At 62.4% G+C, this 15,401-nt stretch overlaps 3 protein-coding genes across 3 annotated transcripts in view; 2 read left to right on the top strand and 1 right to left on the bottom strand.

Annotated features, from left to right (window-relative positions):
* The window catches only part of SHANK1 (SH3 and multiple ankyrin repeat domains 1), a 72,893-nt gene that overhangs the window by 41,041 nt on the left and 16,451 nt on the right, over window positions 1–15,401 (bottom strand). The gene's annotated exons all lie outside the window — the stretch shown is intronic.
* CLEC11A (C-type lectin domain containing 11A) lies at window positions 4,333–6,580 on the top strand. Its single transcript, XM_081117768.1, has 4 exons — window positions 4,333–4,664; window positions 4,902–5,073; window positions 5,364–5,555; window positions 5,911–6,580. Exons 1-4 carry the CDS (start codon window positions 4,518–4,520, stop codon window positions 6,354–6,356), a joined length of 957 nt encoding a protein of 318 aa, XP_080973894.1. The 5' UTR covers window positions 4,333–4,517; the 3' UTR covers window positions 6,357–6,580.
* GPR32 (G protein-coupled receptor 32) lies at window positions 12,751–15,046 on the top strand (the record flags this gene model as incomplete). The annotated part of the gene is made up of 3 exons (XM_081119025.1): window positions 12,751–13,720; window positions 14,689–14,743; window positions 15,034–15,046. 3 exons carry the CDS (start codon window positions 12,751–12,753, stop codon window positions 15,044–15,046), a joined length of 1,038 nt encoding a protein of 345 aa, XP_080975151.1.

The raw sequence follows: 15,401 nt of genomic DNA, 5'->3' as shown, positions 1-15,401 counted from the left end.
CGGGAGAGGGGGCGGGGGCGCCGGGAGCGGGACTCGGGGGCGGGAGCCGAGGGGGCGCGCCGGCCGGTGTGGACGGGAGAGGCGACGGGGTGGGGAAGGGCGCTTGGAAAGGGGTGGGAGCGGATCGGAGGCGCCTGAAAGGAGCAGCAGGAACCGAAGGGGGTCGAGGGGGGCGGAGGCGGCCGGGGCCCGCACCCCGCAGGAGGGGGTGGGCGCCGGGTGGCCTGGGGGAGGGGTCCCGGGGCCTGCGGGGGCCTGGGGGGGCGAGGCGGGGGAGTGGCCCGGCAGGGCCGAGAGGCGGGTGCGGCGACCCTGCTCTCCGCGGGGGAGCGCCGGGAGGAGGGCTCGGGTTGGGGGTTCGGCGAGGGGGGCGGGGGGCGCATCCTCCATCAGGGCTGCGATCTGGGACGGGGCACCGGGGACCCGGGCGTAACCCAATTTGGCGTCGCCCGGGGCAACGCTCCCCTCCTGGCCCCCACCCCCCCACCGCACGCCTGGGCCCGGAGCCCGACGCGCGGCCAAGGACGTCCGGGCGCCCCCGCCCACTCCCGCATCCCCAGCCCCGCGGCGCCCCAAACCCCCGCTTCTCGGCCCCCTTACCTGCCTGGCGGGGCTGCTGAGTCCCGGTCGCCGGCGCCCGCAGCCCCTCCCCCCTCCCCCCACCCCCCACCCCCCCGGAGACGGGGGACCCTCAGGCCATGCCCCACCGCCCCGGAGGGCGAGCGGGCCGGGAAGGGGGCGGGCGGGGGCCGGGGGGGAGGGCGGGGGGGCCGAGGACCTCACCCCCCCCGCGGACCGGGCCTGGCCATCCGCAGAGCGTCCCGGTTTAGCCGCGGCCGCCGCGCCCCTCCGGGTAGCCCGCCCCCGGCTCGGTCCGGCCCGCTCCGGGCGCCGCGGCTCCGCCGGCTCTTCCTCCGCCTCTTCCTCGGCCGCCGCCCGCTCCGCGCCTCCTCTGTCTCCCTTCTCGCTCTCGCTCTCTCGCTCTCACTGTCTCTCCCTCTCCCTGTCTCTCTCTCTCTGTCTCCCTCCCTCTTTCCCTCCCTCCGCCCTCTCCCCTCCCTCCGGGAGCCTGCGGAGACATCGCCCCTCCCCGCGCCCCCAAACCTCGCCCATCCCCCCCCGCCGGCTCCGCCCCCTCCCCCTGCCCTCCCCCACCCCTCCTCTTCGCCACCAGACCCAGAATCCGGACTCCACCCCTGCTTGCCCCCAAACCCCGACCATGGGGCCCCGCCCCCTATTAGTACCCCCTCCACACTCACACCCCAGGACCACCCCCTCCCAGAGGCTTCCACCCTCTCTGCACACAGTAGGCGCAATAAATCTTTGTTGCTGTACTCTACACCCCCAAATTGGATTCTGAGAGCTATAGATTCCTGTGCTGTTCCCCCAACGCACACCCCCTCCCCCCAAGGCACAGGTGCACAGAGTCAGGAGCTGGCCCCGCAGGTACAGCCGTCCCCACATATACATACTCTCCAGGGCGTGCACACAGACCTACCTGAGTACACATTTCCACAAACACACTCAGTTACAACATGTACATATCACACCTGTGTGCCAGAGAACACAGGCAGCACAGCGCTTACACGCCCCCCCGACAGCATGCACCCCAGTGTACAGGCGCAGGTCTCCAGCTCACACGCAACCCTAAAACAGACAGAGTATAGGGAGATGTGTGCATGCGTCCCCGTCACACTCGCCCCTCACTATCCATCACACAGGTGTGCACACGCCTATTTAGATGCACAGCACGAGGCCACAGCTCCCCTCTATAACTATTGCTGACCATTCTTGAGTGCTTCCTGTGTGCCAGGCCCTGCTCTGGACTCACTCATCGACTTCTCCCACCAACCCATGGACTAGGTAGGGACATTCACCATCTCCGTGTTCCAGAGGGGGACACTGAAGTTCAGAGAGGCTAAGCAACTTGCCCAAGGTCACCCAGGTGGAGCCAGGAATCAGGGACAGGTAGGCAGGCTCGAAGTCTTCACGCCCCTCTTGTTCACCGTGCTTGTGTATCCCCTTTCACAGCTCAGCTTGCTGGTGCCCCGGATGCACCTACAGAGACAGGGCAGATCCCACAGGGCTGCGGTGAAAGCGTCTCCACAGCGCAGGCAGGTGCTTGTACAGGGCAGTTCTAGGCAGCCTCGGGATGCACCTCCAGCTGCAGGCTCTGGGGTACTTCTGTTTAAGATGGAGCAGGTGCCAGCCCAGCTCTGGGAGGCCCCCTCTGGATGCACACCCATCAGCCCAGGTGGTGAGCAGCTGGGCCCTGGGAGAGAACAGCTGCCTGTGTTGGTGCCAACAGTGAGAGAGGCTGTGCAACCCTCTACAGTTTACAAGGCCTTTTCCGGCCTGTGCATTATGTCTGGAGGCCTCTAGCTGCTGATGAGGGGGCCTCAGAACCTTAATGGGCACCAGAGAGGTCCAGGGTCTGAGGTGGTGAGCAGTCTGCCCAAGGTCACACTGCCCTCTGCTTTCTTGGAAGACAGAAGCCTGGATGCATTGATTTCCAGGGCCCTTCCTGAGGCCCCCAGCTGCTGAGGGCAGGTGCCCTGCTCTTGCTTAGAGCCAGAAGCCTTGGCTAGCTGCCTCCATGCTAGTGACCTCCAGCAGGTTGTGCTCTCCCCTCTCCGAGCCTTGGTTTCCTCCCTTGGAGAGTGGGCCCTGCCATCCCTGGCTGGTGAGCTCCATGCTTGCTGGCACAACCAGCCAGGAGGAATCTGGGAAAGCCCTGCATGAGTCACAGGTCTGGCATAGAGTGGGCATGGCATGGCCTCTTGCTTCTCTTGCCTGTGCAGCCTCTCTCCCACTGCCCTCACCACCTCCATCCACCCTGGCTGCCCCAATCCTTTTTTGTGCCCCTCTGCCTCTGCCTCAGGACAGAGGGGTGTCACCTAAACACAACAGTCAAGCCTTCCTTCTTTCATCTTTTGGCTAAGCTGTTACCCCACCACGAATGGCTACTTCCTTTCTCATTCAGCAGACTGATTGAGCACCTACTATGTGCTAGATTGGCCCTGTTCTAGCTCTGGGGATACAGCAATAAACAAGAATCCCTGCCTTCATTGGCAGGAGACATAGACCACAAACAAGTAAACAAACAAACAAGACAGTGCCAGTTTAGAGTATACCGAAAAGATAAGAGGGGGCGTTTTAATAAAGTAACTTGTGGAAGTGAAGCTTCTTTAGATAAAAAACAGGGAAAGGCCTCTCTGAGCTGAGATTTCAGGGATGAGAAGGGGCTGGGCCTCATTCTAGAATGATGAAAAGACTAGTGCAAAAGCTGGGAGGTGGGAAGGAGCTTAGCATTCAGGAAATAGCCAAGAGGCTATCCACACTCCAGTGTGGCTGGATCCTAGGGGGCAGGGGAGTGGAGTGATGAGCTTGCAGAATTGCAAAGGGCCCACCCCTCCCAGCCCCCTGCTGGGCAGGTTTGGCCTCCCTTCTGCCAGTGATGGGAAGCTGGGGGAGCAGGGGAGTGGGGAGTGACTCGATCTGATTTACAGTTTGGAAGCACTGCTCTGGCTGCGGCAAGCAGCAAGGATTGGAGGGGCTGGGGAAGAAGGAGGGGGAGAGCAGGAGGAGGCAACTGCAGTGGTCCAGGCTGGAGATGAACCTCGCTGACTGCTCAGAGCTCTGCATGCACATGGTCCTGCATTTCTCTACTCCACCTCCCGGAGAAAGCTTCCCTGGCCCCCACCCACCCACCTTCCTCCCTCTCTTCTGCCCTAGCCCCTCACCCAGTGGGACAGTCTGTGTGCCTGCCTGGAGTCCCCAGTCACCCCACGAAAGGCCTGCCTGCAGGCTTCCAGAAAAGTATGGCAAATGAATCCCAGAGGTCCGTCCCCTAGGGCCGCTCATGCAGCCACACCCATGCTCTTCATGTGGCCCACACACTCACTTGCGTCTTGGGGCAAGAGCTTGGAGGGAGGGATGGGAGATCTGGGGGCAGAAGGTGCCTTAGAATCTGAAAATGGGGGGAAAGCCTCTTCCAGCAGGGTGTGTGGGCAACGGTGGCCACAGGGTAATAGCCTCGGAGAGACCCTGCAGTCTCCCCGCTGCTGAGTGGCTGGCCGGGGGGAAGGAGGGGAGCTGGGTCAAGTCCCAACAGCCCCCTGAGGCGGTTCCTGGGTGTCTCCAGAATCCCTTGGAGAGCTAGCTCCAAGCTCTTCCTGACCATCAGAGCTTTTGGCAGAGGCAGAAGGAAAGAACAGGGCGGAGTGAGCTCTGGAAAGTGGGAAGAGGGGGGTGGGAGGGGAGACCCAGGGCGGGATCCAGGCTTTGGAACGTTGGAGGTTTCCGGCCACAGAGGCAGGGCCTCCAGGGAGCCAAGAGAGGCGGGGAGAGACACACATCGAGGAACGGAGACCAACGAACAGAGACAGGAGTTGGGAGGAGAGGGACCAGGGAGGAGCTGGGAGAGGCGGGGACCAGGGGGCACACTCCAGTCCCCAGAGACACCCCCTCCCCAGAGACATTTCTCCACAGCCTTGGGTGCCTGCGAGCCCACCCTGATGCAGGCAGCCTGGCTCCTTGGGGCCCTCGTGGTCCCCCAGCTCCTGGGCTTCAGTCATGGGGCTCGGGGAGCCGAGAGGGAGTGGGAGGGGGGCTGGGGAGGCGCCCAGGAGGAGGAGCGGGAGAGGGAGGCCCTGATGCTGAAGGTGAGTTGGGGAGTGGCAGGGGAGGGGGCAGGGAGTGGCAGGGGGGCAGGGAGGGGCTGTTCCGGGGTCAGGGAATGGGCCGGCGGGAGTGATGGGATAGGCTAGGCTCAGAGGATGGGGGTGATGGGTTCACAGAAGGGAGTCGGGGCAGTTACAGCTGGAGAGGGGGTGGTTGAAGCATCTGGGGAGTCAGAATGGGGCGACAGGCTGTCCCTGACCATCCCTCCCCTGCCTCAGCATTTGCAGGAGGCCCTGGGGCTGCCCACTGCTGGGGGGGACGAAAATCCGGAGGGAACCCCCCCGGGGTGGGAGACGGAGGAGGGCCGTCAGGGGGAGGAAGAAGAAGAAGCAACGCCAACCCCCTCCCCCAGCCCCTCTCCCACCCCCGAGGACGCCGTCACTTACATCCGTGAGTTATCATTAGCCTCGCCCTGCCCCCCAGGCCTCCACCATCATTTTCACCGAAATGAACTGTCCTCTCACTGTCCCGGAGCCTTTCAATTGCTCACCGCCCAGCCCGTCGCGCCCACACCCCCACGAGCTCCGGGTCCCGGCCTCGATTCCCAAAAGCCCGGGGCCACCCTTCTTCCAGGACTCCCGAGTGCCCCACCCTCCCTAGGCCCCTGTCCCCCCAGGTCCTTCGGTCCCCCGATTCCGCCCCCAGGGCCCCCGTCCGACGTGCGCCCTGTCCGTCTGCAGTGGGCCGCCTGGCCGGCCTGGACACAGGCCTGCACCAGATGCACGTCCGTCTGCACGTGTTGGACACCCGCGTGGTCGAGCTGACCAAGGGGCTGCGGCAGCTGCGGGAGGCGGTGAGCGACACCCGCGACGCGGTGCAAGCCCTGCAGGAGGCGCAGACGCGCGCCGAGCGCGAGCATGGCCGCCTGGAGGGTGAGTCCGCACCACGCAGGGCGGGGAAAGCGGGACGATCCGGGTCTGGCGGGGGACTGGTGGGAGGAGGGGGCCAGAGAGGTCTGGGGGCGAGGGGGTTCCAGGGGACTTGGGGTGTGTTGGCTGATGGGGAGGCTAGAGTAGCGGGGAGGGCGAGTGCGCGGCGTGGGGAAGGCACACTCCACACCACGCGGTACAGCCGACCGCGCTCTACACCCGCCACGCCCCCTACAGTCTAGTCCCTACCGTCTGGCACCGCCCCGGCGGCCCTGACCCCGCCTCCTCCCCGCTCCCCCGGGAGGTCCCGACTCCGCCCGCCCCGCCCCCCGAGGACTTGACCCCTCCCCTCCCGCAGGCTGCCTGAAGGGGCTGCGCCTCGGCCACAAGTGCTTCCTGCTCTCGCGCGACTTCGAGGCGCAGGCGGCGGCGCAGGCGCGGTGCGTGGCGCGGGGCGGGAGCCTGGCCCAGCCGGCCGACCGCCAGCAGATGGAGGCGCTCGCTCGCTACCTGCGCGGGGCGCTGGCTCCCTACAACTGGCCCGTGTGGCTGGGCGTGCACGACCGGCGCGCCGAGGGCCTCTACCTCTTCGAGAACGGCCAGCGCGTGACCTTCTTCGCCTGGCACCGCGCGCCCCGCCCCGAGCCCGGCGCCGAGCCCAGCGCCGCGCCGCACCCGCTCAGCCCCAACCAGCCCAACGGCGGCGCGCTCGAGAACTGCGTGGCGCAGGCCTCGGACGACGGCTCCTGGTGGGACCACGACTGCGAGCGGCGCCTCTACTACGTCTGCGAGTTCCCCTTCTAGGGGGCCGGTCCCCCGCCTCTCCTTCCCATCCTGCAGCCGCCCTTTGCCAGGGCCGTGCACCCCGCGAGAACGTCCTTCTCTCCCGCCCTCCCTGCCTGGCTGGGCGATCCCAGGGGCGGGGGGTGGGGGCTCCTGCGGGACCCTACCCCTTCCTTGCCTTTGTTTTTCCTGGGAGCCGCGAGCACCAGGCTAGATTCGGCGACAATAAAGCCTTGTGGAATCTGGCTTGGGCGGGACAGTGCGAGCACTTTGGGCCTTTATCTCGGCACGTCCCAGGCCAGGAAAGGCAAGAAACTGGCCTTCGGATGCCTGTCCTGTTCCTCTTTTACGGATATTATTTGAGTTCCAGAATCATCATATGGAGAACACTGATGCATTTGTACACACATGTCGAGAGTACATAAGTGCACACACGACTAACGCCTTCACCCCCATTGTGACCCGCTCAGGGCCTTTGGGACCCAGAGCCTGTCAATCATTGTCCCAGGTCTTGGTCCTGATCAGAGAAATCTGGGAATCACAAAGGAGCTAAAGGCTCTGACAACTCTTGCAGGAAAGACCCTGTTTAATTTTTAGTGTATCTCAAACTTGTTTCACCAGATGGTACTGAAACGCAACATTAGGCACGGCCCCATTCCCTTCCCCCACCCCAGGGGCCTGTGTTGAGACACAAACTTGAAGACCTACCCAGCCTGGAAGTGTAGGTTCCCTCCTAATGTTCCCTCCTCCCTGCCCATCTCTCCCCTGCTCTGAACCTCAGTTTCCTCATCTGAACATAGGCACAATCACCCCTACCTTGTATGGCTCTTGGGATGTTCAGGTGAGCCCAGGCATGTGAGCATTTGGGAGATGGTGGAACCTTTCCTTCCCACCATTTTTCATACCTTTATTCCTTGGGGCAATGAGGACACTCAGAAGTCACCCCAGTGTGTCCCCCAATACTGGCATCATGGTCCTGACCCTGACATCATCATGGAAACCAGGAACAGGAGTGTGACCCTGTCTGCCCTTACATCTCACCTTCCCTCAGCTATGGCAACACCAGCCTAAAGTGTCACCATTGGGTCAACCAGTGACAGTCACCCCTGTCATCTCCAAAAGGGGCGGGGAGCACCACATACCCCCTACAGGTTCCATTTCTTATCCCCACAGCTCCCATGGGAGATGCAGAATGAGAGGCTAGAGGGTAAGGGGGTGGCCTCTGGTCAGGAAGACTTCAATCATGGGACTGAAGACCTTGCTGGAAATTCTTGTCCCTGAGCTTGTTTTCCAGGGTGGAGGTGGGGCAGCAGAATGTCAGGCAACCAGAGGATGGATTAGGCAGACACTGAGGAGGATCTGCTATTGCCCAGGAGGCGTCCGCCCTCACAGACTTGACCTTCTAGGAAGTAAGTGGATTGGGCAGTTCAATGGTTTACCTCCCTGGACTCTGGAGCCAGGTGGCGCAAATTCTAGTCCGGCCTAGGCCACTTCCTACTGGGCAAATTTAGAGGGAGACTTCTCTCCTGACCCTGTGCTGACCAGCCAGACTGGGGGACTGTTGTGGGGCAGGGCTGGGTATGACCAACTCTGTGTGCCCAGCACACCCTGGCGCATGGGAGCCCGCTGAATAAAGGAGGGTGGCTGTGTGGGGCCAGGTTGGGGACCCTGAGATGAGTCGGATCTCTAACTGCCTCTCTTCCTCCCTGGCAATCCCCCCGCACCGGCTCCCACAGGGTCCGAGGCTTTCCCCGTCACACCATCACTCTAGATGTCACTATCTGGTCAATGTCCGTCATACCAGGCTAGGGACAGAGTCGTGGGGGCACACAGAGAGGTCTGAGGTGGTGAGCGGGGGACACCTGCAAGGACCCTTTCTGCATCAGAGTAGGTGGCCTGCACGCAGCATCCTGGGTTGATCCCTGACTCAGGAAGCCCTCCCGGGCCTACCCAGGGTCAGCGCCCCTCCCGGGCTCTCCGCGGACCAGTCTCAACAACTGACTGGGCTCGACAGGTTAGCGGGGGGGGGGGACACGACGGGCTGCACATCCCAGGCGGCTGAGCGACAGGCCCCCTTACCGCCTCCTCCCAACCACGTTTCCCGGCAGCCATCCGGTGCCTCTCGCGGGTCCTTCCACGAGCCCCGCCCTCTCCTCCGGCGTGGGGATCGCCTACACTTCCCAGCAGGCTTAGGGCCGCGCCCTCCGCAGGCGAGCCTGGCCGCGGAGCACTATGGTAGATGTAGTCCGGTTACTTACGCCTGGGTGACTACAGTCCATGCCTCAGTTTCCACCTATGTGAAATAAGATAATAATAGCACCTTTCTCAAAGAGTGGCTGTTCGGATTATGAGCATTATTGCTGATGCCACAGAGGTATGATGCAAATGTTTGCTATCATCGGTATTTTTATGTTAGACAGATTCCTCCTAGGGGACTGGCAGGGTCAGAGGGTCTGTTCCATGTCCCCAGACTCCAGCCACAGGCCTCTCAGCAAGGCCATTTCCCACGCTTGGGCTTGGGCCTAGCTGTCAGTCTCTTTGATCTGTGCCTTCTCCGAGGAGAATGGTGGGATCGTGGTGAGGTTTTAAATTTGCATTGATTTTCTAATGTATGTGGTTAAGCAATCTTTCGAGGAGATTGCGGTTTTCTGAGCCTGCTGCAGGATTCTCGGGGTGGGGGCAACAGGTATGGTTGGTAAGGCAGGTTTTGAGACAGGGCACGGCTTCTGGGTGTGGTCCTGTGAGGGACTCGGCATTTCCTGAGCAGCCTCTGGGAGAGAGGATGCCCTAAGCCTGGGATTCTTACTAGGCCAAATAGGAACTGAAAATCCTTCTCTAGTCAGATTTCTAAAATAACCCAAGAAGGTGACTCACTCCTTCCGTCATCAAACAAGGACTGCCCACAGGTACGTCCTGTCCAGAGCCTTATCCATGCGGGGACTCCCCAAAGTGACATTTCACAGTGACGCCCATTGTACAGATGAGGACATTGAGGCCCAGAGAGGCAGTCACTTACCAAAGGTCACACAGCAAATAAGTGGTAGTCGGGACTTGAATGATCTTACCCCACTAGTCTCCCCAGTCCTGGTTAGTGAGTGCCTGTCAGGTGAACAACTCGGTTCTGGGCACTGGGGGTAGAAAGGTGAAGGAGGAACTAATATAGGGGGGAGGGGGGCACATTTGAGGGAGAGAGGCTGACATTCCAGGGAGAGGGGCTGCCACTCTAGGGGGAGAAGCTGACTTTCTGGGGGGGGGCTGACTTTCTAGGGGGAGGGGCTGCCACTAGGGGGAGGGGCTGACATTTCGGGGTTCTCGGCTGCCACTGCGGAGGGGGAGGGGCGACATTCCCCGCCCTTCAGGCCGCACAGCCCCCACCTCCACGCCGCACTCCGTGCCTGCAGGCATCCACGAGCGCAGTGCGTACAAATCCCTCCCAGGCCGGGGCTCGCGGTGCCCGCGCAGAACGCAGCGTCTGCGCTCCGACTCGGGGCGCGGGGCGCGGGGCGCGGGGCGCGCAGCCCGGGGAAGCCGCCCCGAGCGGGGGATCCCGCGGAGCGACACCCCGCCAGGCAGGAGGGGGCGCCGCGCTCTCAATCACCACCTCCGTTTCCGTCAACAGGGAGCGGGAGGCGGAGCCCCGGCCCCGGGTTCGCTGTGTTCGCGGCCGTGGGAGACAGACAGACTGTCACCAAAGTCGGGAAATAGCTGTCAGGAGGCTCCTCACCCGACACCCGACGCCCTCCCTCCGGATCCCACCCCGCCGCCGCGTCGGAGGCTCCGTCCCGGGGGCTGAGCGCCGGCGGCTCCCGGACCCTCCGCAGCCCCGGGGGGTGGGACTCGCCCGCCCGAGGCCCGGGTCCCAGCCGCCGTCCCGGGGTCAGGGTCGCTTCCGCCTCGGGAGCACGACTTGTGCGCCGCGGGGCGCCCGGTTCCCATTCTTGTCGGGAAATAAAACGGAGAGAGGGCGACGGGACAGCCTACACCCGTCTGTGTCATTTGCTTCTGTCCCCCCCGGGCTCCTGGGACGCGTCCCGCGGGACCGGCGCGCGGCCCCAGCCCCCCAGCCTCACGCTGGTCTCACCCAGGCCTGGGTTTAAGGGGCTAACCGGGGTGTCCTCCATTGTGTCTCCTGACACCGGTGAGCGATGCCGGGGACCCCAGAGATGTCAGACCCGGACTCTGATCTCAAGGGGGCCGCAGAGATGGACACCGACAGCGAGCACCCAAGGTGGCCATGGCTGTGACCCAGCCGGTACCAGGTGTGCGGCCGAGCTCAAGGGAAGAGCTGTGTGGGGAAGAGCTGGGGCTTCGACGGGCCTCAGAGCAAGGCCAGGCTGAGTGGCTGGGGCTTTGTCCAGGGGCACTGGGGAGCCACCAATGGTGTGTGAGCAAGGGAGGGGCAGGGTCAATGCCAAATGTAGAAAGATCCTTCTGGGGCCCCCTGAGGAGGTAAAAAAGCCAGGAGAAGGCTGGGGTGGGGGTCCAGCAGGAGAGGAGAGGCCCGAGAGAGTGGGGGAGGAGAGGCCAGGCCAGAAGGGGCTGGAGGCAGTGAAGGGAGGAGAGGCTGGGAGGCTTGGTCTCTAATCCAGGCCCCCCCCCCCCCCGCTTGTCCCCCTCCCTGTCTTGGGCACTTTGAGGCTCACAGGAGCCACAGGATAACATGCTGAGCCTGGCCCCACTTCCCCTCCGGGCTCCCATGCCTTCCTCTTTCCAGGACGCCAGCTCCACCCCTCCTCTCTCTGCGGCCTGTCCCCAGGTTCCTACCCCCTTGTCATTCCAGAGGCAAACTCAGCAACTGAGTGGCTGCGTGACCTACGGGAGCCTCCACTTGCTGGCGGAGGCTCGTGGCTCAGGGCGCCTTCCCCCGTCTTCAAAGCCAGGGGCAGCGCCTTCTCTCCCCCTCTTCCACTACCGGACCCCAGTAGCCACTCTGGGCCCACCTGGATAATCCAGGGCGCTCTCCCTAATTTAGGGTCACCTGCTCAGCACCCTAAATTTCTGTTTGCCAGGTACTGTAACATACAGGTTTGCTGGACATCTTTCTTTTAAATCGTTTTTTAATTGATTTTTTAGAGAGAGAGGAAGGGAGAGGGAGAGAGAAAGAGAAACATCCATGGGAGAAACTGTCTCCTGCATGCTCCCTGGGGGGATGGAGCCCCGGCATGTGCCCTGACTGGGAATCAAACCAGCAACCTGGTCCCGTCTGGTTGGGTGAGCAGTAGTCAGAGAAGGGTTTCTGGGGAAGGTGGCACCCAATAGGGTTTTGGAGGATGAGTAGGAGTTTGCCGGCTCAAATGATGGGGTAAAGCAAAATGCTCCAGGATGAGGAAACAGCGAGGACAGAGGCTGGGTCTGTGCATGTGCGTGAAACCACAGTGCTTGTTTGAGGACTCCTGAGCAGAAGGACGGGAAATGGTAGCTGAGGCTGGTGGCACGGGTGGGGCCATGACAGGTAAGGTTGCAAATGCCCGGGTGAGGGGCTCAGACCTTATTCTGGGGTGATGGGAAGAGAGCGCCCAAGAGAACAAGTGAATCCTCCAGCTCACAGGTGGAGAAACTGAGGCTCATGCTCAGACCCTGCATGACAGCCCCTCTGATTTCTGGCCCGGCCCTGGCTCCCACTTCCCCTTTTGTCCACTGGTGAGCTGCCAGCTCTGCCCCTCCCCACCCCAGGTCCTCAAGTGGAGACCTGGCTGCCAGTTCCTGCTTAGACTCCCTGGAAGACACCTGCCCCCCATCTGCTGGTGAGCCCAGGACCATAAAGGATCAGCGCGGGTAAACTGAGGCCCACAAGCAGCAGGACCTGGGTGTGAATCCCCGAGTTAACATCCAGGCCCCTGAGGTCGCACAGACGTGAGTTCAAATCCAGACTGGGTCTCTGCTTTGTCTGCTTTGATTCTGAGCAAGTGAATCTCCCTCCCGAGCCTCAGTTTCCCCACCTGGAAGGCGAAGCTTTTAAGAGTGGCCACTTCGTAGGACTTGGCACAGAAAAGCTCCTAGAATCCTTGAAGGCTACAGTCTCCTGAGGGAATGGAGAAGGGCAAGTTTAAGGGCAGAAGGGGCTGCAGGGGAGGGCAGGGCCAGAACACTAGGGTTTCACCCCAGTGGAAGGGCTGGGACTTTGGCCAGGGGTACTGGGGAGCCATGGGAGGCCTGTGAGCAGGGGAGAGGCAGCTCTGGAGCCAAGCAGCAGCCAGACTGGAGGTGGAAACTGGAGGCAGGGAGGCTAAGCTGAGTCCGCAGGTGAGGTGGAAGCCTGAGCTGGGCCAGGGCAATGGGAACAGAGCACGGGGGGCAGGGCAGAGAATCAGAGCGAGACAGGCAGCAGGCAGCATCTCGGCTGGGTGGCCAGGGAGGCTGTCCCCGAGGTGGAGGAGCTGGGAAGTTTGGGGGGATGGGCGTGGAACACGCTAACATGGAGGCCTGTGGGTCCCCACAGCACCAAGCGGCCCACGGAGGACCCTGCGGCAATTCGGCGGCCGGCACCCCTTGGACTCCTGTGCCCCCCGGGGGCTGCCCTCTTCCTCCTCGGCTCCCCGGCCGCCCTGGCTTCTTACCTGCTGGAGGGGCCAGCCACAGCCTGGTGATCCGAGCAGCAGGGCCCCGCCTGCCTCCCCCACTGTCAGCGGCCTGGTTCGGGCACCAGGCTGCCACGGACATTGCCTTCAGCGTCCTCCTGCCACTGGTCCTCAGCTGGACACGCTCCTGCTGGCCCTTGGGTGGTGCCTTCTGCCACCTGGACCCCAGCTTCGCCTTCCTGACCTGCTGTGCCCGCGGCCGCCTGCTGGCCCGCGCGGCTGCCGACTGCTGCGCCTCGGGGCTCTGGCCGGGCTGGGCGCTGAGCCACCGCGAGGCCCGCAGGGCGGTTTTCTGGACGGGCGCATTCTGGCTGCTTCTGCTGGTCCTTGGGGTGCAGGCCCGGGGAGCCCCGTGGGGCTGGGTGAGCCGGGCCGGGCCTTATAACAGAACATCAGCCAGGGAGCCGCCCGACTTCTCCAGCCCAGCCCTGAATCAGCTGGTGTTTGGTTTTGGGGTGCCTCTGGGGGTGCTGAGTGCCATCCACAGCCTCCTGAAAGCCAAGCTGCACCTGGCGAGGCTCATGGGGCGGCCCCCGCTGCTAGGGCTGCCCTGGGCCTCGGGGGCCATGCTCTTTCTCTGCTGGTTCCCCTTCCACCTGCTGCTTCTGGTGAGGCTGGTGGGGACTTGGGAGGTTGGGCTGGACATGACGGGGGTCTGGGTGCTGCTCAGGCCTCTGGGGCTCACCCTGGCGGGGGCCAGCAGCTGCCTCAATCCTCTGCTCTATGTGTGGGGGGACCAGGCCTTCAGGCTGCAGCTGTGGGGGGTCCTCTGGTCCTGCCCAGGGGGAGGGTCTGGGGAGGAGACAGGTGGGGCAGGGTGATGGAGATGGAGACCCAACCTTCCTTTGAGGATCTGAGGGAAATTTCTGAGGGGTGGGGGACAGTGAGGGGGAGGGGGAGGGGAGGGGGAGGGGAGGGAGAGTCACTTGCTCAGTCTCTGGAGAATAAGCAGCTGACCTAGTGAGAGATGGTGAGATGAATGGGGCGGGGCGCGGGGGGGACAGAGACCCAGAGATAGGGGAACAGGGACCCAGGGGGAAGGGCAGAGAGGCCCAGAAAGAGAGCAGGGGAAGTGGAAGAAGAGGTACTTAGAGGGAGCAATGGGCGTGGTGCCCACGTTATGGGGTTATGGGATCGGGTAGTCACGGAGGCCATGGCATGGAGGTCAGGCTGCCAGGAGGGACCAAGTGGGAGATGATACAGAAAAAGATGGAGAGAAAGACCCAGCGAGAGACAAACAGGGAGAGCTCTGGGGACAGATGGGAAAAGAGCTGGCACTGGACTGAAGGTGGGGAGAGAGACGGGGAGACAGAGCCGGATGAGAGGCAGAGAGGTGTGGGCCTGGCTCTCAGGACCAGAATGGAGACACGGGGTGGGGATATTTGGAACTGGATTCCCAACCAACCCGGTAATCCCGAGACTGCGCCAATCCCAGTCTGGGACTGTCAGGCCTAAAACAGGGCAAGTCCCACGCACACCGCGACACCTTGGTCCCCAGGTGGACCCGGTAACACAGGCCAGCATGGGGCCTGCAGATTCCCAGGTCCCCAGGGCCTGTTAGTGCCCCTGCCCTGGGAACCAGGCTGCTCGCAGTCTTTTGCGTTCAAACCCCCAAATATTCCCAGGCTAAAGGTTAATTTTTGTTCCACGTTCCAAATCTTCTGACATGTGCATGGAGCAATCTCAGAACCGCACTGAGCTCCAGAGGACAATCTGTCTCATTCTGCCTCTGGGAACGCATTGCAGTGACACCTGTGACCCTGTCTGCACATTAGGAGTCTCCGGGGAGCTTTTGAAGTCCCTTCGAGGTCCAGGCCCCATCCCCAGGCGGTATGGCTTTAGTGGGCCAGGCGGGGCTCTGGGAGTTTCAAAAGCCCTCCAGGGAAACCCACAGCCTCCCCTGGGCTGGCCTGTCCATCTCCAGTGCCTGCGGTTGTGAAAACACTGCCCTGAGAGCTCCCAGGGGACCCAGAAACCCAGCACTAAGTGGTTGAAAAGCCTGGGGGACCAAAGATCAACTTCTTTGTCAATAAATTGTTTTACAAACACCGACAGCCAAGATTCACTGGGGATCCAGCAGGAGTCTGATTCTAGTCTGGTGCCCTCCCCCTCCCCCCTAGCTTCCAGTTATAGCCACTGAGGATGGGAGGGGATAGCAGTAGGGGGCGGGAGGTGGAAAGGAGACAGGCTCTAGTAGGGAGGGATTTTCAGGAGGCTTTCAAGAAGGGCTGACACAGAGGCGGGAAAGGACACTCCAGGCAGAGGGCATAGCATGTGCAAAGGCACTGGGGCATGGCATTAAAAAAAAATCTCTGCGTTACATGTGGTTAAAAATATGCCATGGAGGGGGCTTAGGAAGTGGATGAACTTTTTTAAAAAAGAAAGAGGCGAGGGAGCCAGGTCACACAGCCTCAGTTCCAGCTGAGAGGCTGTGACTATTGTCCGGGTGTGGGAGGGGCATGGAAGGGTTGTGAGCAGGGAGAGAGGA

The sequence above is a fragment of the Miniopterus schreibersii genome (assembly GCF_964146895.1).
Source record: "Miniopterus schreibersii genome assembly, chromosome: 18".
In the NCBI taxonomy this organism is placed as follows: domain Eukaryota; kingdom Metazoa; phylum Chordata; class Mammalia; order Chiroptera; family Miniopteridae; genus Miniopterus; species Miniopterus schreibersii.
Note: the sequence above shows the minus strand (reverse complement) of the source record. Positions and strands in the feature narration are given on the sequence as shown.

Coding starts and splice junctions, on each gene's coding strand:
- CLEC11A (XM_081117768.1), top strand. CDS start 4,518: ATGCAGGCAGCCTGGCTCCTTGGGGCCCTCGTGGTCCCCCAGCTCCTG. Junction 4,665..4,901: donor GGGAGGCCCTGATGCTGAAG/GTGAGTTGGGGA, acceptor CCCCTGCCTCAG/CATTTGCAGGAGGCCCTGGG. Junction 5,074..5,363: donor GGACGCCGTCACTTACATCC/GTGAGTTATCAT, acceptor GTCCGTCTGCAG/TGGGCCGCCTGGCCGGCCTG.